The following is a 24,941-nucleotide window of genomic DNA, read 5'->3' on the forward strand; positions in this document are numbered from 1 at the left end:
GAACATAGATTTAAGAAGGGGAAGCAACTGAAACCACAGAATGCGTTTGCAGTTTAATGGCGGACGCCTCCTGGACATATTGATCGCAAGTGCGCATGCATGGCGTCGTCACGAGAACAGTTAGGAAAGCAGGCGGAGACGCTGGCAGGCGATGAACGCTTTCGTTACCTTTTCAGCTCTTGTTGCAAACGCGGCTCACGAACCACGTGATTCAGATCAAGCGGTTAGAAACACTCTAAAACCTAGCCGCCGCTGGGGTAACCCTCCTTCCTTTCCCACCAAACACCCCCGAAGCGAGGCTTGGGACGTTATCGCGTTGCGCGAGCAGTTCTTTTGAAGAACGATCTCTGACGCGCCCGCGCTGGCCGTGAAATATTCGTCGCTGCGACAGCAGAAGTCTTTTAGAAAAGAAACTCGGGCGACTGTCTCTTGAGTAATGTTGACTTCCGCGTGTTGTTTTGACTCGGCCCGCCCGCCCGTCCGCACCAGCCCAGCGCCGATACGAACGGAGCGTCATACGACGCTCTTTGTTCAGGTTGGAGGAGGGGACCGGGAAATAAGGCAAGCGCAGCGCGGGAATCTTTGCTTCTCCTAGACGGGAAATCCTGTCGTGTGCACGGGCGAGAGAATGTACGCGACCTGATGGACGGCGAATGTCTGTCGCGGGCCGATAGGGAAAAAAAAAAGAAGTTTTGTTGTTTTCGTTTCCGACGCAAACGGCGCGGCGGCCTGTCGTAATTAAGGCGAACATATCTGAAGGTGCGCGACATGTGCCGCCGCTCCGGCGAGAGAGTGTGACTCACGGCTGCCGACTGTGTGGGGTACGGATCGACCGTCTCGAGAGCGTCCGGCTCCGAGTGCGTCGGGGATTCGGACGCGTGAGAAGTGTAGTACGAGAAAGCAAAATTACACAAGTTGAGATGTCTTCGATGGTCACCGGTACCTTAAGAATCGCAGGGTGTGGCGAGCTAAATGTTATCACTTCACAGCCAATTTTAAGAACGTAGAAAAAACGAATCGTGAAGCAAAAAGCGTGACTTCTTATATTTGCTCTTCTTGCTACGTGATTCGCTCGATCGGCGGTCTGGCTTGCAAATGCCGCACGGACAGATGAGTGCGACCGCAGTGCGTGGATACTAGACTATGACTACTTTGATTGGATAGAAGAGGAAAAAGCAGAGGGACTGGGCGCGTATGTTTGGTTCCCTCTCGACTCAATGCACTACTGTCATATCCATGTAAACGCAGGCAGCGACTACGGCTACGCTCCGACGCACGATGTAACGAAGTACAGTTTCGATTCTACTTCTCAGTTCCAAAGTATTATGCAAGGGGTGCGAAAACAACCGTCCGTGGAGTAAATTCGGAGAACGAATCCCAGATGACAATAAAGGGGTGGTTCGTTTCCCCTTTTTGTAGTCAGAGCGTCGCTAATTAGAAGAACTCCCCCCTGCTAGCATGCGCGCTCACTCGAACCATTAACTTCCCACGCGCGCGCCACCACTTAGATGCGTCGCCTACCCCCAAAAGGAAGCTCCGAAGCTCAAACCCTTCGCATCCAACGGTGTATACACAACGCGTAACTTTAGGACTCTTCCAACTCCGCACCCCAAAACCCCCCTTCCGTAGCACCTCCAACCGCCCGCGCGGTCCGCACGAAAACGGAGAGAGAGACATATATACTCCGATGACGCGCTCGGCCAAGCGCAAAGTCGAAGTGGTACCCGCACTAACCTTTTTCCGGACCATTAATAAGCATTAGTCGAAGCGGCTTTGGCGGCGGTAAGTGCGGAAAACTTTTGAACCCGATTTGCACCCGAATGGAGATTTTTTTGAGCCGACCGTTTTGGGCCTTCCGGAATGCCAGTGTGCATGTGTAGATGCAACAACATCCGCCGGATTCGCGCAACGATTTGCTGAGGCAGACTCGCTGCGAGTCGTCCGCGACGCGTAGAAGAAACCATCGGGGGGACGCAGGGGCTCGACCGGGCATACCGCGGCAATTTGCGCGAGGATTAAACGCGAAGCGAGAACTGACCCCTCCCGACGCTCGCGCTTTTCCTCGTGGTTTTGACGTCGTCGACGGGATGAAGGTATGAAACGAGCGGTACGGTCCCCCTCTATTGTAAGATCTGGATTATACTCCGTTTTCGCCTAAGCTGAGCGTGCGGTCGGAGCTACGTGCTCGTTGGGAACCGGTCCTAAGTCTGTCTTTCGCCGCGTGATAAAGCTCTCTCCCGCCCCCGTGGGGAGACTGGGTAGTCACGTGATGAAAGGGAGGAAACTGATTGGTCAGGGACGCGCCTGGCTCCCACCGCACTGTCAGCGCACGGGTGAAAAGGAGTATTGGACGCGGTGCGCGTGGCTCGAACGTATTAATTAAAGGGAACGGGGGAGGGGGAAAGGTTCGTGCGCCGTGTGGGTACACTAACATCATCGCTAACGCGGTACTTTGGGAGAGGGAGCCGGGGGAATTTAAGACATTGAGTAAAAGGGGACTGGGTGGTCTTATCGGTTCGTTTCGTGTTCGCAGCGGCGAACTTGCTTTGGAAGCGGTGGTAGTTGTGTATAAGCTCCAGACTGTAAGTTGGGAACCAATGTTAGTTCAGAATCCTGTTCTGAGCCATCACTGAACTCCGGTGATCATTGCAGCTTTATGAAAGAGGGGGGGGGGGGGGGGGGGACTTGTTTTGAACGTATCGAGTTGTTCAAGCTTGCAAAACTGGATGACAATAACATGCTGAAAAAAAAAAATGAATACCGCGTTGCTCTGTGGGAGAGGAATCTCTACACCGAGGTCGAACTTGTAATATCCAAGTTGGTCCCTATTAGCCGTATTAATCCCCTTGCATTCCCCGGAGTGTTTTTGCATATACTTAGCTGGTTCAGATGCGGGTACAGTTGATGAGAGATATTAACGCCAGGAGACATTAGACGGGACGCAGGATTTCAATCTACTCAGTACGCAGACTTCACGCTTCGACTGTGCCGCCTGAGCACGTCGATACAACGAACTGTCCTAACGATCAACAATCTCGAAGTAGAACTTAGTAAGACTGTCTGTTTCATCGAATCACGTAGTTTATTCGGAACGTTCTAATTTTACTTCGAAACCGTTTATCTGATGCTGAACGTAACTTTGTCTCCTATTGTGACCCCTTTGCAATGTTTGGTCATAGTAAGCAATCAATAATTGAAAAACAAATTAAATAAACGCAATTGGAAATGCTGTATTTGCTAAAAGTTCACATATTGCATGTCTTTTTTTAAGCTGCAATGTTTCGTATTCAAAATACTAGACGACACTATACTTGGCCCGACGCCCTGCTGTGTACAATCGGAGACGACTACACAGAGTCGCGGATGCCTAGAAACAAACTACATAGCGCCGACGGTCGCTTCAACCCCCGAAAGCGGTTAAACATAATTCGGTCAAAGTTACTTCCCACAGAAAAATACCACGCCACGACATGTAGACGCCTATACTCGAGCGTCAGGGTTCCTGGGTTTGCGATATACCAGTATACAGCAAAACCGAAAAAGCAAACAAAAAAAAAACCAAGCAGCTCTTCTAGACGAAAACTGCGATAAAGCGCGGCCAATTAGGAACAGGCAAGATCTAATTACAAGTTGACGAGTTGAGCGGGCGTTTCCGAAGCAGCATCTCGCAACGCCGCAGAGACAGGGCCACGAAGCAGCAGGAGAACAAGAAATGGAGTCGCGGCAGACACCCTTCTACGCCAATTAAGCTCGTCCGAAAAGACGTACACCCACACCCATGCGTAGAGGCAAGCACCAACACCGCCTCTACGCACGCGCGCGCGAGAACGCCCGAGAAAAATTTCTTTTTCCTCGCAGCAGAAAGCTCCCGGAGTGCTGCGAATACTTCTCTCGCCGAATTCCATGCGCGCTTTTCAATCCGCGGTGCTCTTTATGTTCTTTATACGTGACAACAATGTTCGTTTAATGTCTGCGATATTGGACGAAGCCCGCGTTTTAGTATATATATACAAAAATTCGTCTACAAACTACACTAACCAGTGGGCTCTGGGTGATCTGACTCTCGTTTTTAGAATATAGACCCTGGAAAAACGTAAGCAACGCAGGGCGAGGCTTCTTGCGTTCCCGCATCTTGCTTTGTGATTAGTTGTTGGGAATTATTATCGCGTAATGCTGCAATTTCATTGGTGGAGGAGCGGTAACGAGTTTTTCGAGACGCACTGCTCCCCTGAGCTCTTCAAGCCTTCGGCGACTCTATGGGGAGAGCAAGTCGTCTGCTTCTAGAGTAGGAGTGGTGGTGACGTCAGAACGAGAGATGATATGCTTTGGTTGAAAGGATAGCGGGTAGTCCTTAAGGGTAGACGCCTTAAGGTCTACCCACTATTTTTTTTTTTTTAATCAGCCAATTCGGCTTTTTGACATCATCGCAACCCCTGTTCAAGAAGCAGACGAACTTGCGGTCCGCATAGGCTTAATGAAGTGATAGATCGCCCCCTTGCGTCGAAAGCCACATTTTAAGTGTTTTTTTTTTTTTTTGTCTAGCGTCATAGATTTTGGGTTTGTTTAACCTACAACCAACCTGTATTGGTAACCCTATAAAATAATAGAAAAGTATACCTCCAAACGCTCAGTGCGGTTTCGTGCAACGTTCGCCTCATGAGTCCGCTAGTGGAACATTTTCTATACGTGGTATTCACTGGACGCCATATTTGAGTTGACTGCTCACAGCGCATGCTCGGTATAAGTTCTTATTTATGGTCTCTCCAAAGATTACAATCTTGATGGTGTGCAATGTGCGTTTTGGAAGCGTTGCGGAAGTTTGCCGTCAGCACTTGCTCAGCAGCAGCGAGCTCAGCTATGGTCGCTAGTGAATAACCACCCATAGGATAAAACGTGGCTGATATTCAGTCGGTTTATGGGAAAGACGCTCCGTATACATTAGGCAATTGTATCTTTACAATATCCGGCGTGAGAGCTCGCTTGTCTTTTTTTTTCATCGGAAGCACTCCGGAAACGACCAGATTCGAAATCAAGCCTAATTTGATCGTGGCGGGAGAGGTTGTGTAGTGCACGAGTGGATCGGAACGAGAAAGAAGCTTTCCTTAATGAACCCAAGAGAGTAATTAACGCCGTCTAAGCGAAAGAGACGCAGCCAGAGAGCGGGAATGAGAGAGAGAGTGAAACAGGTCTGAGAGAAAGAAAACGAGAAAGAAACCAGACACCCAAGTCTTGTTCGCAGCAAATAAGCGAGCAGTGAACTACCAAGAAGCGTAATAATTGTTAGTATATCGGCTCTCTTTTAAATAATTTTATTACTGTCCCTCAGCTCAGAATATTCTGGTACATTGATTGTATATCCCCGGAAATAGCATTAGCGCTGTTTTTAGTAAGTGCACCTTTCGTATTTGATTAATTATTAGAGAGTTTTAGTATATCGTTCCCATGACTCCGATAACGATACCCGATACTCCGCCACCGCCTCCCTTGTGCATGCATAGTATCGTTATCGGGCCTATCGGAGGTATCGGAACGATCTACTAAAACTCTCTATTCTGAAACGCTCCGTATGGGATTGAGTGAGGGCGTTGAGATTGAAACACGCAGTGAGTACATGGACATGTCGACCAAATGTTCATGAAAAAATATGATAACACACAGTTCCTGTTTTGTACCGTTAATCGAGTAAAAAAAATAAAACGCCAAGAAATGTTTGTTGGGTGTCTCTGCTTCAAGCTTTTGACCTCCATACGTATAACTCAATGGCGGGAAACGGCGGATGCCATTATTTAGTCCCACCTCTTTTTTTTTTTAATTCTTGGTGACGAATATTGGCGATGCTTTCGTGCCGCAATCTCATGGTTCCTACCCGTGGCATCGTGACCAATATTACTATTTGGCACCAACAAGTTAGAGGATGTGTGTAAAAAAAAAATGGAAGCTCGGAGTGTCAAAGTTGACCATCTGAGGTAACTTTTATCTTCGTCCATAAATGCAGAATGAATCCCACTGCCATAGTCCCACTAAAACAACAAACAAAGCAGTCAGCGCCGAACATCCTCCAGCACGCATGGGAAGGTATCTTTGACAGGCTTGCGCTAACTCCTGCTTACTTGACGAGCTCCTTGATACTACGAGCCTGCTAAATGCACCTTCACGAGCACACCGCTCGTGCTTGAAGTTTGTTGGTGTCGGGTGTTTCTGTTTGTTGCTTTAGCGGTACTCGGACGCACTAAAAGCGTCGTAGAGATTGCTCGACTAATTGAAGAAGACCGACCACAGCGACGCCTGTGGTCCCTTAAGTCGCCAATAAGAAAACAAGCGTTTGATCATGAGTAATGTTTAGTGAAGCGAAGGTCGCAAGTTGATTCGAAGTTCCACGAAACGACAGAGGACCACACACGCAAGATGAACCATACCGTTATTCGCCGCGACGGAGTACTTACACAGCGCAAGGGGCCAGCGAAGCACGAGTAAAAATAAAACGTGACCACGGCACAAAACTTCCTTTGTTCCCCGATGCGAGTTCAGCTGCCGCGGACGAAGAGCTAAAGCAGAGAAAGTGGGATTCGGGGAGCCGAGCGAAGACTTTTTTTTTTTCTCCGAAGCAAAAAGAAAACGAGGTGAAGCAAGGCATGACCGGCGCTTTGGCGGTCGTCGCGGCAGCTGCGCCAACAACCTGTGACTGGCGTTCGCTTGCTGGACACACGGAAGGTGAAGCGCGGACAGCCACCGGACAAGACCGACGTGAACAAAGAGACCCCCGTATCCGAGAGCATGACCTTTGAGTGTATACACTAGCTTGTAAAAACAAAAACAAATTTTGGAGAGAGAAAGAAAGAAGGGAGTATGGACAGCCGGGTTTCGAAAGCGGAGCAAACAGATGAGTAAGATCTTCCAGTGGAAAACAACAGGAATGTGCCCTCACATCGGTTACATAGAATTTCTCTTTCGGAAATCCGTGTACAATGTTGGCGTGACTATGATCTTTACGTGTATCGATACGGCTGCAGTTTTAGTTGAAATAATGACAATAAACAAATGTGATCGAGACGTGTATAGAGACAGATAATATATAATAGATATAAAAGAAATTGGTAGCGTTAATAATGGCACGGGCCACTTTATAAACAAAGAAGAGGGAAACATAATACAAACGGTGTGTAAACATGGCTGCCTACTAAAATGTAACAGTTTTATTATTACAGTTTTTTCTAATAGCTCGACGTTCGAATATCAATGTCAGATATGCTGCGTTAATGAAAACATTGACATCTCTCGATTGAGTATACGTATTTATCTTGCAAAAGCTTGTTAAGCTTGTCATTTTTCACACCGCTTTACACAAAAAAAAAAAATTCAGGGATTAAACATGGAACATCTTGGATGCGCGTGATCCCGAGACATTTGACAGGACGTACGACGTTCGAAGTAATAAAAAGACAATAAAATATTATTAGAATAGAATGAAGTTAATGCATTTGATGCAAAGCTTCACCGAGCTGGACAAAAATAACTATGATTACCCCTGGAGAAGGGCAACAAGGGGGACAAAAGACAACCAGAAATCTCCACAAAAGCTACATCACTAGTGCGCAGTGTTGTAGGCGTTACCGGAAAAAAAAAAGTATCGAAATTCGTTACTCGACGAGAATATTCCCTGGACAAGGGGGACAAAGGTTTGTCCTTTGTCCCCATTGTTCACCTTCTCCAAGGATTATTATCGTCATCGTTGTACAGCTCGCTTGCACCTTTGCATTAATCGCATTATCATAATACGTTACTTGTTATTTGTAAAATAAAGGAAACGTTACCGACATACGTTACCTCAAAATAAAAGGAACGCTTTATCGTTACCGATAAAAAGTAACGCACGTTACTTTTTTTTAATAAATTGACCGTAAGATCATTGTTTGGGGGACAGCGTTTTTCGACACTGGGACGAAGCACGTGGACGTTGGGGATTTTCTAAAGTGAAACTTTTTCGCGTGGGGAAAAAACATGAAAAATTTTGAAGTTATGTGGAATGAGTGCTATAATGAATGACTTGGCGCTTATACTTTGTTCCAGCCTAAGTGCAGACGCAGCCGACGCGACGAGCTAATGACACCAATCAAGTAGCGTCAAAAGCGCAAATCACTCGGTCTTTTTTGTTTATGATTGGTTCTGCAGTGATGGAACACGCACAGAAACATGACAAACACCATGATGGTGCCCTCTTCAAGCTATGATTGGTCCCATCAGCTCGTAGCGTGGGATGCGTCACACACACACAAAATTAAGTGTACTTTTTTCAGAACTTTGTTAAGAATATGTAATGAGTAACGTCAGTACGTTACGCTTTACTTGGAATAAGTAACGTTAGTACGTTACCCGTTACTGTTTTGAAAAAAAAAGTAACCAGTACGTTACGTCACCGCAAAAAGTAACGCGTTACAGGTAACGCCGTTACTTGTCACCTGTTACCACCAACACTGCTAGTGCGGTGCGCGACTGAAAAAATTCACCTGGTCCCGGTATCCGAACCATGGACCTCTCCATTTCCGAAAGTTTTCGTTCAGAGAACAAGGTACGTAGAGTTGGTTAGGTTTGTGCCACCCATTAATGTAAGTCCGTGTAATATATCTCTTCCCACCCCAGGCCCCTACCGCCTCCGTCCTTGTCCACACTCACCTAAACGCACGAGAAGAAAAAGCGGATAAAAAACAAACAGCTGGATTCGCATCATTTTCCCCTTTTGTTGCGGCTCTCTTAATGTTTTCAAGTTATCAACCTTGTTAACGATCTGAGCTTTAACCAATTTCACAGCAAATTCAGTGCCTTCTTCTCGGGTCTGTTTTATTTTTCGGTATTTGTATACCCTTCGCATAATTGCTCCGACCTGGTGCATGGCTTGCTGTCCCGACCTCTCATCCCCTGCTAGGTATGCCTCTTTCCCCATATCCAAAGAACAATATGTCTACGAGGTTTGTTGTCTTCCTACCAGACTTGTACCGTGCGCATTACAAGTAATCAAATTATTTGTAATCGATTACTTTTTGTAGTAATTTTGTAATCAGTTGATTACTTTTATTAGGCAGTAATCACAAGAGTAATTTGATTACTTTCTAAAGTAATAAAATTACCTCAAACCGTTAACACCCCCCCCCCCCCCCCCCCCGCACACCCTTTTTTTTTTCTGAAATGGCAAAAATAAAATTTGCATCTTTTTTGAACAGAAAAAAGAAAGATTTTTGCGAAGCTGTAGGATATGAGGTGAACCCCTTTGTATGTACAGTTTCTGTGGGATGTCCGTTTTTTTTTTTTTTTTTTTTGCGAGCTGGGACTGGGAGTGGGAAGCCCCAGGGAAGTCCCAGTGCGTGGCAAAGGCCATTCAGGGGGAAGGTTGAGGGAGCACGATGTAGCTTTTTAAGTCCTTCGTTCAAACTAGCCCCTCGCACACACACACAGAAGTAAAAAGAAAAAAATCCTGCTTACGGTACCTACGCGCAGCCCATAGGAGAACCAGAACCGAAGAATAGAGAGTTTTAGTAATACGTATAGAGGCAAACGCAAACCCCCTACGTTAGCGTTAACGTTGCGTCGACGGAACGTTACAGAGCGCGTCGAATACGCGCTTTTAGTACAGCGGAAGAAGAACGCATACGTAAAAACTTGTAGCGCCATCTAGATGTGCTCCTGTAAACTGCTTCAAACAATCCAAGGCGGGTATTCGGTCAAGCCAATCCAAAGCCCCGATTCTCCTCGCTTTGTTACGGAAGTGAGTGTTTCCGTGTGCCTGTTGTGCACGTGTTTTGTATTTTTTTTTTTTTTTTGTACTGATTGCACGGTAAACACCTTTTTGGGTTCGACGGCGCCGCCAACGTTCTTGGCTATCGAAACCCATCTTTGTGGGTGCTCGAAAGGGTTCGTCGCGTTGACTTCTTTGAGGAGGTTGATGTCATCTTCAATGGTAAAGCGAACCCGTACAATGCGCGTAGCACTTCCGCTGGTTTGCCTCACCGCCGCCATTTTTCAAACTGGACTAGTCTCGCGCTCTACCGCGCGCGACGAGAGCAACGAGATGGCACGCAGGGGACCGCTACGTACGTTCGCAAAAATCGATAGTGAGCGTACGTACGCAAGGCTCGCCGCAGTACGTACGTATGGCGCATGCGTAGTGTGGAGGACGCAACGTTAACGTTAACGTATGGGGTCTGCGTTTGCTCCTATACGTATTACTAAAAGTCTCTAATGTCTAAAGCGGATGCAAAGTATAACAAAGCCAGTTCAAATACACGTCAAGATCCCATATTTCCCCTACGTGGTCTATGTGACAAGCAACGTTTTGAGGTTGGGGGTAGCTCATTGTTATGAGCGCTAAAGATGTAAGTCTTCACGCAATAAAGTAATCGGAAGAGTAACGGTTACTTCATAAAGTAATGTCCACTTACTTTTCCTGTTGAGTAATCAAGTAATCTAATCGAATACTTTTTAGCCAAGAGCAATAGTAATTGATCTCGATTACTTTTTTTTTAGTTACGTGTACAAGACTGCTTCCTACACATATTGTAACCTGTTCTTTCTTTTTAAATATTATTTCGAGATGCTTCCTGTCCCCAATAAGTTTCCACCCCTCCACTCCTTCCCCCACCCCTTCCTAACCATTCCCCCCCCCCCCTCCCCAGGCTCACTGTATGTGACAGCAACGGCGCAGCGAAGCAATGTCAACGAGGGGCCGCTTCAAATGCAAACGACAGTCGCGCAGATAAAAAAAAAGAAAAAAGAAGGCAATCTGAAGTTAAGAAAGCACGGACACGCAGAGCAGAATGAAGGAAGCAAAGCGACGCGGACGTCATCGCCCCCTCACTAAATTCAGAAAACGAAGAGAGCTGCGGTCATTAGGCTACGCGCTTCTCTGTTCCATCGCTGCTACAGACACGAAGCTCCGCCCCTGGTACCCCCAAAACAAAACATCTCGGCGTTTTCAAGATTCGCTCATACACATATACACAGACGCGTAGCCACCCTATCTTCACTCGGGGCTCGGCGACAGAAGGCAGCAGCCCCCCCCCCCCCTCCCCCTCGCCCCCATAAAACCCAATAAAAGGGAAAAGGAGCAGACTAATTTAGATACACGCCGCTGCCGCCCCCCTCCCCCGCCCCGCATCTCCGCATCGTCGGCGTGGTGTTCCTTAGCATCCTCAGCGCCTCCTCTGGGGTAATTAACGAACTCAGCGTAGCGACTGGTCCGCCTCAAGCTCATCTGCCCCTCTCCCCTCCTCCTTTCACAGCTCAGGCAGAAGCGATACCCCTCCTCTCCTTCTCTCCAGCCTCTCTTAATGAAGCGGCGTCCCGCCTAAGCACCGTCGAGCTCCGCGAACACAAAGTGCAAAGCGCGCGGCGCGAGAGCTTGCACCCTTATCGTCCCGTCTCGTTTCTAAACAAACGACTCAGCGTCGTTAGAAAGCATCCAAAAAAACAACAGCAGCGTGCAACGTCATCAGCGAGAGGAAACAGCATCAACCAATAATCGTAATAATCATAACGCTAACAACAACTTTGGAAGATTCATTTGCCCCCTCCCCAACTGCCCCTCCCCCCCCCCCCCCCTAAAAAAAACAGACGCACACAACGTACACACACAAACGCACATATGAGGCAACAGAGAAGCAAGCTTCGTGTTTGTTTGTTTGCGTAAAGTCCTAAGCTTCGCCTTATCGGTACCAGCCCGTAGCGATTCTTCATTACCAGATGATCCGCAAGCGCCGGGCAATGGATTCAACCGACAAGATCGGGCTCGTTACGACGCGCCAGCGCTCTTTATCTATTTGAGACAACAACATAAACAAAAGTGAACAAGACATGTCTCGTCATAAGGGAACGCAACGCAGCGTAACGAGCAAAACAAACAAGTTAAACAACAACAGCAGCAACAAATATGATGTGCGAGCGAAGTGTATAAAGAGCCACGGATGAATTAAGAAGGGATGGTTCGCTCGCAGCGTGCCCGTCGCAAGGGGCGCATCATCGCAAACGCGATTAAGACTTCCTAATGGGCATCAAACCATCAGACAGCACGCGCTCTCTTCCTAGCCTTGTTTATCGGACGCTCGTGTGCTTCGTTTTTTTTTGTTTTTGTTTGCGCAAAGTATGATTTTTGTGAAAGGCCTGCAGCCGCCTCCCTCCCTAATATTTGCATCTTTAGCCTCAATTTTTTGTTACCTAACTTTTTGACTGTCTTGTTACTGAACTGTTATTAAGCATGTGCTATGCCTACGCTGTCTTATCTCCTTATACCTTAAAAAAAAAGAGAAAGTAAGAAAGAAAGAAAGGAAGAAAGAAAGGAGTTTGCATTGTTTACAGCCAGTTGATGCAAGCTGCCCGAATCTCCTTAACCCTAATTTATTTTTCCTTTCTTTTTTTTGCCTTTGATTACATTAAGACATAAAAACAAACATCGAGGAAAAAAGAAAGAAAAAAAAAAAAAAACACGCTGCGTTTGTAATTCTTAATGTGCTTGCCACAGTGGTTCTTGCCGATGACGGTGGGGTAATAAGAAGAACAACAACGGTGTTGATAACGATTAAGGACGAAACAAAACGTCCGACTGGGTTATTTTGTGGCATGCCAGGGTCGTAAGGGACGCACGTACTAAAAAGAAAAATCGAATAAGGACGCGAAGCATTGCTGCAACGACGGACCCACAAAGATGGCCCCCAAAAAACGACGAGAATAAAAACTTTTTTTATTACGAAGGCGCATGTTTGTGCTATGTGTGTTGGTTAGTGTTTTTGTAGCCAGCGTTTAAACGCAGTTTCTACGCCTGGAAGGCTCATACGGCGGTATGGCGTACTTACAAAGAAGCAAAAACAAAACAAAAAAACCCGAAGTAGCGAGGGTGAGGGAGACAATAAGGGTTCATTATACGACGGACCTCGGTGGTCACAACGACGGTAGTGACGACTCGTAAAAATTGATCCTAATTACATTTGCGAAAAAAAAGAATGAAACAAAAAAGTTGTAATTGACGCGTTTTTTTTTGTACTTTCAACACATCGTACGTGCATGCGTGGTGATTAATAAAAACGCATGCACTTCGTAAACATGACCTAAAGGTGTAACCGAAGGCAAGTCTCTTCCAGAAAACTACCAGACAACGCTTGCACCAAGAACACGCACAAATACACATACAAAAAAGCGAAAAAAAAAAACAAAAAAAAAAAACGGCATTAGGGAAGCACACAAACGTAAAGTAATAATATATATATATCATATATGCGTGGCTGGGAATATAGTTACATAAATGAAAAATTAAACGAAGAGCTGCGCTTGTAAAAAACCTTACAATATGTAAAAAAAAAGAGAGGTATTCGCCATTGCACGCATGGTTTTCGCCTTAAGACACAACGTGCATTTCCACCACAAAATATAAAGTAAGTTGTATTGAAAAACAAGTCAGCTTAATTTGCTCAGGTATATTTCAGAAACCTCGGATGTTTACAAGTGAGTCTCGGCTACCACGACGAAAAACACACGCGTCTGAAGAGAACATACTTAAGTTTAACAAAAAATGAGGAGGTTAAAAAAAAAAAAAAAAAGGTGGGAAGCCGGAGAGGAGGAGGAGGAGGACTAAGGGCGTGTTTCGCATCGAAGGAATTAGGGCGGTAATTATTTTAATTAACGAAAAAGGCGCTCTTCCGCGGTGCTCTAGCACGCTCGAAGCAGCGAGGAGCTCGCGAAACATGCAGTGGCTGAGAAAGCACGCCCGCCTTGTTCCACGGGGCGGCGTACGTGGCCGCGGCGGCAGAGCGGCTAAGTGCGATTGGCTTCGCCAGACCCTTAGACGAGATAACGAGCGAGACGGCGTTCGTTACGCCCCGCACAGAAGCACTCCTTGCGGTTTCATTACAGCTAATTTGATAATTAAAATATTGAAGGGGCCACCAGGGAAGACTGCGCCGTGTTTGTAACATGCTGTTTTCGTTATTATTATTCTTTTTTTTTGGGGGAGAAGGAGCGAGAGATGCAATCTAGACTCTCTAATTCCGGGGAAGTGTGCCTCTGAAGACGGTGGGTGCGAAAGCGTAAGCAGGTTTGATAACGCCCGCGTTCAGATTGCTACGACAAAATGAAAGAAGAGAACAACGATAATGAAATATAGCGCATCAAACGTGTATAAAAAATACAAGTGGCCCAATCCCAGATTTCTTGAGGCGGTGAGGGAAAAGCCGTTATTGATGCAAATGATATGAAGTTTAAACTATATCAGAATAAATTCTGAAGCGTCAAATGGTATCCGAAGCGAAGAAGGACCATGAAGCAAAGATGTCGCCGCACCACGTATCAGCCAAGGGCGGGAACTGTAAGTCGATTTCGACCCGGCTAAAACTGCTCTGCATGTGATTCGAGATTGGTAGAGAAATCCTGTTTCTAATACCAGCGTTTGTGAGATCTGGTGTGCTCATTTATTCATTAGGGACTTTTAGTAAACCGTTATTGTGTTTCACGTACCGCACCACAAGAGCCTCTGAAGCATGCCTTTAAGCGCGCGCGCCCGAGTGGTATACGGTGGCCGCGAGGCGCACGCTTAAAAGCACGCGGAACGCGGTAACGGTTTGCTAGAAGACCCTATATTATTTCAAGTTTATTGGACGGCAAAGGAGGACTTAGTTCTATGTTTGTGAACCGGTTGTCCTAAAACAAGTAGCGGGATAGTAGATAACGCAATCAAAACAACCTGAAACAGTAGTGAGTTCGGTTCATAAATGCTTGGGGATTATCTCGACATGATGCGTTGGATCCTCGTGCTGCATGACGGCTTTCGCGAAGGACAGTTCACCTTATAATGTCTAGAAGGCCCGTTATATACATATATATGCGCCGGCACATTTTTAAAGGCCGCATTCGGGAAATATTAGGCCCGCAGAGGGAGGGTTCTTACGTACTCATTACGATGATAGCTAAATCGACACTGAAAAATAGCTAGTGTCCACACGCCATCGTTCACTGCTCATTAATTGCATAAGCGTTGTAATTTAATAGGCGTGCATATCAGCCAATGTTCAGAGGCTCTACTACTTATTGATTGCATAAGTATCAAAATGTAATGTCGCAGCCAATCGTAAGTTTCAAAAGCATGATGCCACTTCAATCTACCGTCAAACACCGCCATGAAGTTCATCGTCTCATTGTGCAGCCTCACAGACTTTCTAGTTCAAAAGTTAAGGCGTGTAGACTTATTCAAAGCAGGTATAAACATATTGCGCTTGAATGCAGAGAAAATTAGAAGTGTTAATACGAATACTATCTAAGCTCAAGTTGAACTAAACAGTATCAGCTCCGTTCGATTTCTAGACGATTCGTCCTCCAGGACACAAATTGACTTATTAGATTAGGTACCGAGACATATTCGAGCAGACGAATCGTTTATGCAGATCATGTAACCCGACCTGCTCCCCGCGAAACCCACCGTCCATGCCCAAGCTCTGCCAGAAGATCACCGTGAACGCATGCACGAATGTCCTTCGAGGCTCTTGAAGATTGATTCAGATGGAACGTGCGTTAGTTCCGACGCTCGATATTCCTCCGAGTGCGGGAACCGCTTAGCTTGTCGCGACGAAGGAGTCCCTGACGTCAAACCTAACGAACCCCATCCTGCCGTAAGGACTAATGAGCCAGGTGTCGCGACGAGGAAGGCCGCTTAATTAAGATGGGCAAGTAGGCTTAATCAAGACGAGCCAACGATCGGCGTTCGCCCTCGATCAGATATAGCCGGCCTCTCTCTATACCGTAATTTTGTTTCAATACATCCCCCGCAGCTTTTCCTCTTGTTGTCCTTCTCCATATTGGCAGACCCTTGACACACTGAACGAACAGACAACAATTACTGATCGCCAAGCGCACCGCCTTGTCAGTGATCTGGATGGACGAATACGGCTGAACACTCCGAATTGGGCGGCGGCTCGCGCCACCTATACACCGTTTCACCCCGAGTCCTAGCGTATACGATCCGACGTAGCCAATCAAGCAGAGCCAAAAGTGCCTCGTCATGCCGCTCGTTGTCTCTTTGGGTACGCTACCGATGGCTAAACACATAATGCACACACAAAAAAAGAGAAATGTGCGTTAGTTGAGGTCGGGCTTAAAATGAAACTAGATATAGCTAGCGTTTTTTAATGTAAACACATTTCGCCATTTATCTGTAGTAACACGAATAAACGTGCCTCAGAAGGAAACAAAAATTCCAAGTGGCTGTACAGATAAGGTTATCACAAATGGCGGTACAAGTTACGAACGTGAAGCAATTGTATTGTCACTATCTGGTATACGGGTGCGCAGACACACATCCCGCCTTTGTCAGCTCTGCCGAAGAGGTTACATTTTAGCTCGCACTGAAACAATGTATTTTCAAACTTGCGGCGGACGTTGGGGTTATCTCAACTTCTTCAGAGATACGCCTACAACGGAATAGACGAAACTATCGTGGACGCTTTCGTTCATTTGTAGCGCGCGATTTGGGGGAATCGTTTGATCGAGTTCAGCTATTCTGAGCGCATACTTGTCGCAAAGGCAGCATGGCGATGGCTGTTGTCAACGTTGATATTAGCTCCGCAGATACTTACACGGAAGATAACATAAATACAAATATAGACACTGCACAGTCCTATCGGCTCTCCGTTGCCCATTTTCCTGCTATCTTTCTAACCGGGTTGAATGCATCGTTGTTCCTCATTAAATACCGAGACAGCTTCGTGTTTCGAGGCTTTCTTTTAGTTTCCACTATTTACCAAAAACCCAGATTAATCGTTCTGACAAATCGGTGGCAAAAAAAAAAAAAAAAATAAACGCCGAACATTTGATTGATTGTTCGGTGTTTATGATCATTTTATTACAATGACTCGGTCATCATAATGGCGACTTCTTGAAAAATATGCGATGAATAGGATGCCGCGGTCGAGCCCATGTAGAATAAACACCGATAGACGCTTGCTACATATTCAAAAAGTAAACGCCGGGTTATTGCGCAAAATTCTGCCTAAAATAAACGACAAAAACAAAAAAACAAACAAGGAACGCATCAGCCGCGTCACACAACTCATACATTACACAAAAGACTCGGAGTTTTCTGCGGACCTGATGACATATAATTAATTATCTGCGAACATTCCTGAAGCATATTCGAAGCATGTTTGGTTAGTGCATGTCTGCACACTCTCTTCGTATAATGTATAGGCAGTGTGACCACGGCTTTATACATAATAAACGACCCGAATAAAATAAAGATCACAGCTCGGGCTAAACGGAAGGCGCGCGCCCGTGAGGCCATAGTGCGTGAGGCTACCGAGAGATGGCGCTGCTGTCTCAATTCCCGCAACTCTCCCGACTAGGGACTCCATTCCCGCCGACGGGGTTCGGCCTCCCCCGCATCTCCTCCCGGTCAGCGCTTCCGCCCGATCAACTCCCTGTTATAGGGACCGCTCCCGGGCGCTTTTGTCTTCGGAGGTGATTTACACGAGGGTCGAGACGAGAGGCCGCGACCACGTGCTCGTCTTGGTCAATAAACCCCTGCCACTGTCCGCCACACCGGGATAAACGCCGCTTCGTGGAACCACAGCGTCGTTTTGGGAACCGAGCCGGATAATGAAAATCCTTCGTTGAAGTTTGTGGTACGGCTATCCCTTTTAGGGAACTCGTTTTCACCGCAAACTAGACGAGAACTGTTCACGTCTGCGTTTATGGACTTGGGAGGGTCGGTATTTATTTGACAACAAGAGGGGGGTTAGTCGACGCAATTAGAACGAAAGACCTCTCTAAAACTAGTAATCCCATATTAAACGCAGCTTCGCATTTTAAGCTAATGTTTCATTCGCTTGTCACTATAAAACCGCGCGCAGGAGGTGCGTTTGAGACACATACCGTCACATGCAAAGATTTGTAAACGCATTAAACATTACTAAACGGAATCTGCGTAGGCAGTGCACAGTCACCTTGTGTGGCTGAAACAACAACAAAGAGTGTACGGCAGTCTCCATTCGCCAATTCAACGACCAAATTGTCCACATCTTTTCCTCTAGATTCCACGCCTCAACCACGAGACCGCGCCGCATTTCATCGCATATCTGAAAGAAGGGGAAGCTCCCCATTACTGCGTTTCACGTGTCACCCGCCAGATGTCACTACTTTATTTAAAACTGTTTACGTTGAAATGTAAGAGAATGGCCTAGTGGTGCGAGTCACCTTCTGATTCAAAAGGATCCAACCATTTGCCAATTTCAAAAGGAACATTCATATTATCATTATCATCATAGCCATCATCATCACCGTGAATATGTATAGGCACTGACAGAATGAGACTGTCAGGGCGTTTTTTTCGGACACCCGTCCTCCAGCACGCCCACTCGTTACAGGCCCAGCAGACGTTTAAGCTTTATCCAAGGTAAGAAGCTGGCGCTAGGGGTGAGACAAACGAATTCCCTCACTGTTGTTCTAAGCCTGTCACTGGCTACAGGCCATTTGCAGATTTTGGCTACAAGACCTTTAAAGCGGTCGTTTAAAGCGGACAGCTCTTTCGCGGGGCAAGGGCAGAGCCAGCACGAGCGGTCGACAAGCTCGTTCGACCAGCGCGGTTAGCGATAAGACCGGCAAGCAGCCCCCCGGTGGGTCGGGGAGCCATATTTCAGTCGGTCACCAACCAACCCCATCGCCACCCAACTCCCCCGAAGCACTACGCCACTTTTTACACTAGAGTCGCTTGAGTTACCACACGTCGCAAAAAAAGGTGAAGGCGGACGCCACAAGAAATCTCTTACGGGTCTCCAGTTCGCGGTGGATCCGCTATCAGCGACCGGCGCTGGAGACGGCCGAACGAATTCCTGCCAATCTGGCGGACTTAATTGTGCCTGACCCAGCGATAACGCACTGCCCGGTGAAGATAGCCGTCATGTACGCGACGCCGATTATCTACATGACGGAGCGGTGAGACAAAAGAAGAAATAATAAGAAACGATTCTCGAAGAACAATGGGTGAAGCTGGCAAGAGTGGACCCTTCGTCCGAAGGCGGACTGCTGAGCTGTCTATCGCTGCGAGGAGCGTGTTCGACTTCTTGTTTGCGACTTCGGGAATTCCTCGGTTGGTGCGTGTTCAGCACCTTTTCTTAAGCGCACTCTTAAGTGCTTATCGATCGCGATGGATAGTTTGTTCGTAAGACAAAGGTGGCGGGAGACGCGCGCGTCGGGTTGCTTGCCGATGTCGCGATGGTCCTTTGTCTTCGAGTCAAGTGTGCCTTCGGAAACTTCTTTATGCAAACATCCTGTAGCGGAGGTGGACACTCGAGTGCAGAATAGATGGGCCGGTGATACCGGTGCGCCGTTAAGTTCTGGTCATCAACGTAACGCTTTTAGGACTCACGCAACGCAGTTAGTGCGAGAACCCGATCGGTATGTCTCGTCGTTACCTTCCAGATGGACACCAGGAATTTGCAGAAATAGTGAAACAAAATAAAATAATGCTCAACACCGATCTAAAACTAGAACGGTTCGCTCGTTAATCAGCTAAGAAGAAAATTTAAAGAAAAAAAAATGGCAAGGTCGCGTTCGTGCGATAGCCGCGTCTGGAGCCCCTATATATAGAGTATGCGCTTAGACTATCTACAATTTATTCCCCGATTTTCTCCTGGGCGCCGCCATTTTGGTGCTCAGTGCAGAGCGGACGTGATTAGCGATCGCCACAATTCGAAAATGTCACTTCCGGAGCTCGACATACCGTATGAAGGAACTCGGGTAATATTGTTCTGTTTCATCGCAGGCTGCTTTAACGTTTCTGGACGACGGAAAAGCATTTCCTGAGATTTCAGACGAAGTTACGGGCAACTGAGGGCAATTATTTCAGGCACGAAGATGGCCGAAGACCTCCGAAGAGTAACTGTCGAAAAAAGGACGAAGAAAAGGACAATGGAGGCGTTGTTGTGGCACCACTCACCGAAAGTTGGAGAACCACTTAACGAGCTGCGCGGTGTTGTTCTTGTTGAAGTTGATGTCCGGGAAGTACATCTTGAGAATGGCCGAGCTCGGGTACCGCACGTAGAAGAACATGAGCTTGGCCTTCCGCAGGTGCATGGGCGTGAGGGTGCTGGTGTAACCGCCGCCACCGCCGCCACCGCCGCCACACAGGGACTTGTAGCCCGGCGAGTCCGACGCCGCCGACGAGTTGTCGCGGCTGCCCCCGTGGGGCGGGGGACCCTGGCCGGGGGTCAGAGGACCCCCGCCGGGGTGCGACGACGGCCCGCCGGCGCCGTTCAGGTACCTGGGCGGAGACGGACACCCGGAAACGGGAAGGGTAGCGAGGGTTACCGACTGCTCCAAACGAATCGGAGAAATTTGCCGTCTATCGCACGAGCAGGGAATCTAAAGCCACGGTCACACTGCGAAATGCATCCTACGAATAACGTTCTGCAGTCATTGTATGAGGCGTTTCTTCTTTGTATAAATCCCCAGTCAGAGTGGTCATACAAAAATTGTCTTCGGACATGTTAGAAGCATGTAGATGTATGAAACATGAAACAAACATGCTTCGAATTGATGCTTGACGCGTGTCCGAAGATAATCATGTCATCATGTCTGCGGCGAACACCACGTCTTGTGCATGATAACAGTGTGACAGCGCTTAAAAAAAAAGAATTCTCCTGGAGTGTTTGTGCAGAGCAAGAACCGACGTTCCACATGGAGGCTTAGCCTCGTGATGGCTTAAAGGCTGGCTCACACATTGGCGTTTGGATGTGCCCGAGTACATTGCGTTCCATTGTAACCTCTTAACGGCCCGGCACATTGGTGCCATTCATCAGCTATAGAGCTGGAACTCTTTCGATCAATATATATATATATATATTAATAATAATTTTTTTTACCGTGAGCTCAAAATAAATTTCGACAACATAATGATCGACCATTCCTTATCGATAGTGAGCAGATTCAATGTGGCCAACACTGCGACACCTTCGGTCTTGTTATACGCAGGTCGTAGGTGTTCCAGGGCTCCTCGATAGATGGCACCAGAGTGTCAGAGATAGTGACAAGCGGTTGCAACAGACACTAGATAATACTAAAACGCAAATATGAGAACCAACCTTAAGTGCACGAAACGCCGGCTGTAATTCTGCACACGGCTCCACAGGAGGTTTCTTTACGAGTGTTTGTTACGCCATCTGTGGGACCAGACACGCACACGCACGCACACGCACAAAGAAAAGACGTCGGAGAAACAGAAACTATATATGTATCTTCAATGCCGTCTTAAGGGTGGAAATCGCCTTTTTGAAGCCCATACTTCTGCCAAAGCTCCATTATACCATTATTTGGACGATTCTATATTTTAGTCACAATTGGCTTCCTGTATTTCCCATCCCACGTAGCGACCTGCCCCTTAATGAAAGCCCACGCCTCCCCTGGCTTCCACCATTCTTATTTGGACCTTGAAAAAACAAGAAATGTCCAAACCCATAGTTGAACGCCTTAATCAATGTTCAAAATCTTGGATGCCAGAAATCCCGCACTGACCATGACTAGGGCATCGCACACCGCGTTTGTTCGAATAAGCTAGGTTTATCACGTGATAAGTGTCATATCTCCCGTGGCTTTGGAGCCCTACGCAATTGCCTAGGTTCAGACATGAGCGCTGAGGTTGTCCAGTTGTCGACAAGAGAAAGCAGAACGCACGAAACGGACACACGTCAGCTAGCATGCAGATGTTACGTTGCGGCGGTAAGTATATAATATTTGTCCGCACACGGCTCATGGACAAAGAAAAGTTGGCAAGAAAGTGTCAAACCGAACTGGGATGCCTTCTACCTGTAGGAATAAACGGCGTCAGCAGATTCCATTACTAAGACGTCAGTCGTTCAGGTCGAACCTCCAGCATGTTATCACTCATGCCGCAGAAGCTGATAAGTAACACTGGAAAGAATCAAAGCGCAGAGAGACAACGGACGAGTGAAAAAGGCGAACAGGCAAAGGGCCCCTCTTAGCTGTTCGTTGTCATTTTGCGCTTGGAATTTTTCCAGTTACGCCATACAAAAAGCTAGCCCAAGTGCTAGAGATCTTTGCCGCAAATTGATCAGCAGCGGGAGGACTGTGTTGCGTTATATCACCCAACCGTTAATCGCAGGAGCCCAATCCCATACCCGATATAAAAATAAAACGCCGTCATTTTAAATTATGGAGATACACCTGCGCGTAAAAAAAATAAATAAATAGACATCAGCGCTTTCTCAGGTGTATTCAAACATAAGAAAGACTAAGTGGCGGTCTCAGACGTGATAGACAGTCGCGGTGAGCAATGATCTAACACGGTGCTACACATTCATTCACATTATTGTCAGGTTTTGACATGGAGTTTGAGTATGAGTACACGGACGGCTCTGGCATGGCAGCAAAATGAACGAAGCTCAATTAGCTATCAGTTTCCTGTGTACATATATGTCGCCTTCTGCTCGTCTAAGGTTCTGTTGTATTCTTCGACAGAGAGTTTAACTGATAGAAATTTCATCGCATCATTTACGAGTTTCGAGTGCCTGCAGGTCAAACTTCTAGAGAGTTGTGGTTGCTGACAGGAGGCAGAAATAAAATATCCTCGTTATGGACTACCTCAAGTAGAAGGAACAGGGTGCTCGCTCTTACTCTAGTTGTTCAAGATAAATTTATTTAGCATGTCCTAAAATACTTCGCTCGATGACATTCGCAGACACAGAGCGACTTAAGAGTCAGTGCCAAATTTACTTTTTGACTGCGCTGGAGCGCTCCGGGAGGCTCATTGGAAATGTCTATACCCAAATTACTGAGTGGCGCTGCCTTGCACTTTAGCTTGTGATAACTATTTAAAATTACTTGAAATATCGAGCGCGTTGGTGAATAGCTAGCCAGGCTCACTATAAAACGGAGTAGGTAACCGGTCACCAAAGGTAAATGCTGAAAAGTCACACCAAGTCGCTAGGCAGCTTAAGTGGCCCGGGTCTACTTATCTCCTGGAAGCGAGATTAGAGGGATGGAACTAAATTAGATTAAGGACCCTTAGAAAAGGAATTATATCTCAAGGTTCACACGTTCCATAAGAGTGAATGAACAAGCAAACGCTCGAGAGTTATCGCTCTAGGCGATGTTTCTCTTATAGGCACGTTGTGCTGCTTGTCCCGAAAGGAGTGTGGATTTTTTTTTTTTCGTTGTTAGATTTTTGTTTAAGAAATCTCGTAATATTGTTCGCAGACATCAAGGTATGTATGGGGAGCCACTGCTATGTTTAGAAATGCAAGGCGGGGCTTAATATCTTCGTGTCTGCTTCATGATCGGTTCATCGATGTTCTCATGGACTAATCCTGAAATCTGATTGGCCGCGGAATATTAATTAGATGTACGAGATTCGCCGCGCCCCCCGTTTCTTAAACTGTCGGCTATCACAGCCTGTACATATTTACGAATGTTTACGCACAGAACGAGCACATACGAACACAGACATAAATATACAGCGTGGGCCAGACGGGCCTTGGAATGCGTATACGCCATCCAGAGTTGATAAGCGCCCCGAAAATGCAACAAGCACGAAAAGGTGATCATTGAAGCGGGTAAACGACGACGGTTACGTGTAAATACGCAAACACGCAACTCGGGACAACAGCACAGTAGGCATAGAGAGTCTGGGAGGGGTACTCTACCAATGCCTTCTCCCGGAGAAATGAGTCTCCTTGTCGAGTTCCTCGTTCGTTTCCACGTGGCGAGCAGCTTTTGGCGTTCTGTTCAGAAATTACACGAGGAGAAGAATGTACAAGTTTTACCGCTGCAGCCAATAGCGTCACGTGGTATCTATCCTTAGTTAATTGAGACCGCTAAAGGCCCTGGTCAGCGCTGGCTCGCGGCCGGACGCGGCGGTGCGTCAAAACTGCTGCGTCACGCTTGGACAACGGGAACATGAGCCGTAAACAGAGGTATAATCTTTCGCGCTTGCCCAACTCAAGAAGAAACAAAGCTCTTGCACTGTGCCGCAACAACCGCGGTCAGCGGGCCGTTGCGTGTGGCCAGACAATGGCGCTTGCTGCTCAAGGGAAGAAGCGCATCTTTCATGAGCTTGGTGCACGGCTGACTTGAGGCTGGTGGAGCGAGGTGCACAGGTTGCAGCGCGCAATCTTTAGGCTCATTCGGGTCTTTGAATTTACGGTTCGACAGGTGAGAAATATTAGCTCTCAGTTGCTACGTTTTTCCTTTATTTTTTCTCTATCCTGAATTGGGCGATAGGTTGATACCTGCGTGTGACAATTAAATTTTTTTAAAATTTTATATTTCACAAGTTGGCGGCTCCTTCATTTACAGTAAAAGCATTCAAGTACAGTATATTTATACAACTTATAGACGTTTGCAAGCAGTTTCGCTTATAGAGCTAGTCTGGCCACCGTGGACAAAAAAAAACATTTTGTTTCGGCGCCAGTCTAGAATCAGTGAGTACGCCTCAGCAATGCTTGACTATCAGACAATCTACCCCCACCAGCAGCAAGCCGTCGGCACCCAGAGCTCGTACTTCCAAATGTCTAGACAAGAATAACATTGATTTTGGTTCCTTACTTTCTCCTGTCTGTTTCCAATTGCTTTGACATGGACACGCGAAAATTACGCATTAGTTCATTAGTTGTACGAGATTGTAATCGTAAACCTACTTCAAGTGTCTATCAATGTACAGAGTGATAAGCGAAAAGCACAGGATTGAACGCTACTGTGCTCAGAAGCGACAGGGAGCTTTATCTTGAAAATGGCAATTACTGGCAGGGCTTGCGTAACCTAATTGATCAGGGTGCCCAACGCAAAGCGTTTTTGTCACCCGTGTGTTGCGCCACTTGTTCCATAGGAGGTACATTCTTTTATTTTGAAACAGATATTGAACGGCAGGAACTCTAGGAGCAGTCACGCAAGCAAGCAAAATCAATTTG

At 46.8% G+C, this 24,941-nt stretch overlaps 1 protein-coding gene across 2 annotated transcripts in view; it reads right to left on the reverse strand.

Annotated features, from left to right (window-relative positions):
* The window catches only part of LOC8034666 (homeobox protein prospero), a 184,264-nt gene that overhangs the window by 15,068 nt on the left and 144,255 nt on the right, over positions 1–24,941 (reverse strand). For both annotated transcript variants that reach the window (XM_040208797.3, XM_029991095.3), the window contains 2 exons: positions 23,679–23,756; positions 19,958–20,281 (listed from right to left, as the gene is read on the reverse strand). In XM_040208797.3, the coding sequence (XP_040064731.1) occupies positions 19,958–20,281; positions 23,679–23,756 (402 nt within the window). The remainder of the gene's footprint in view (positions 1–19,957; positions 20,282–23,678; positions 23,757–24,941) is intronic.

This window comes from Ixodes scapularis, unplaced genomic scaffold, assembly GCF_016920785.2.
Source record: "Ixodes scapularis isolate PalLabHiFi unplaced genomic scaffold, ASM1692078v2 PGA_scaffold10__122_contigs__length_95168666, whole genome shotgun sequence".
NCBI classification, from domain to species: Eukaryota; Metazoa; Arthropoda; class Arachnida; order Ixodida; family Ixodidae; genus Ixodes; species Ixodes scapularis.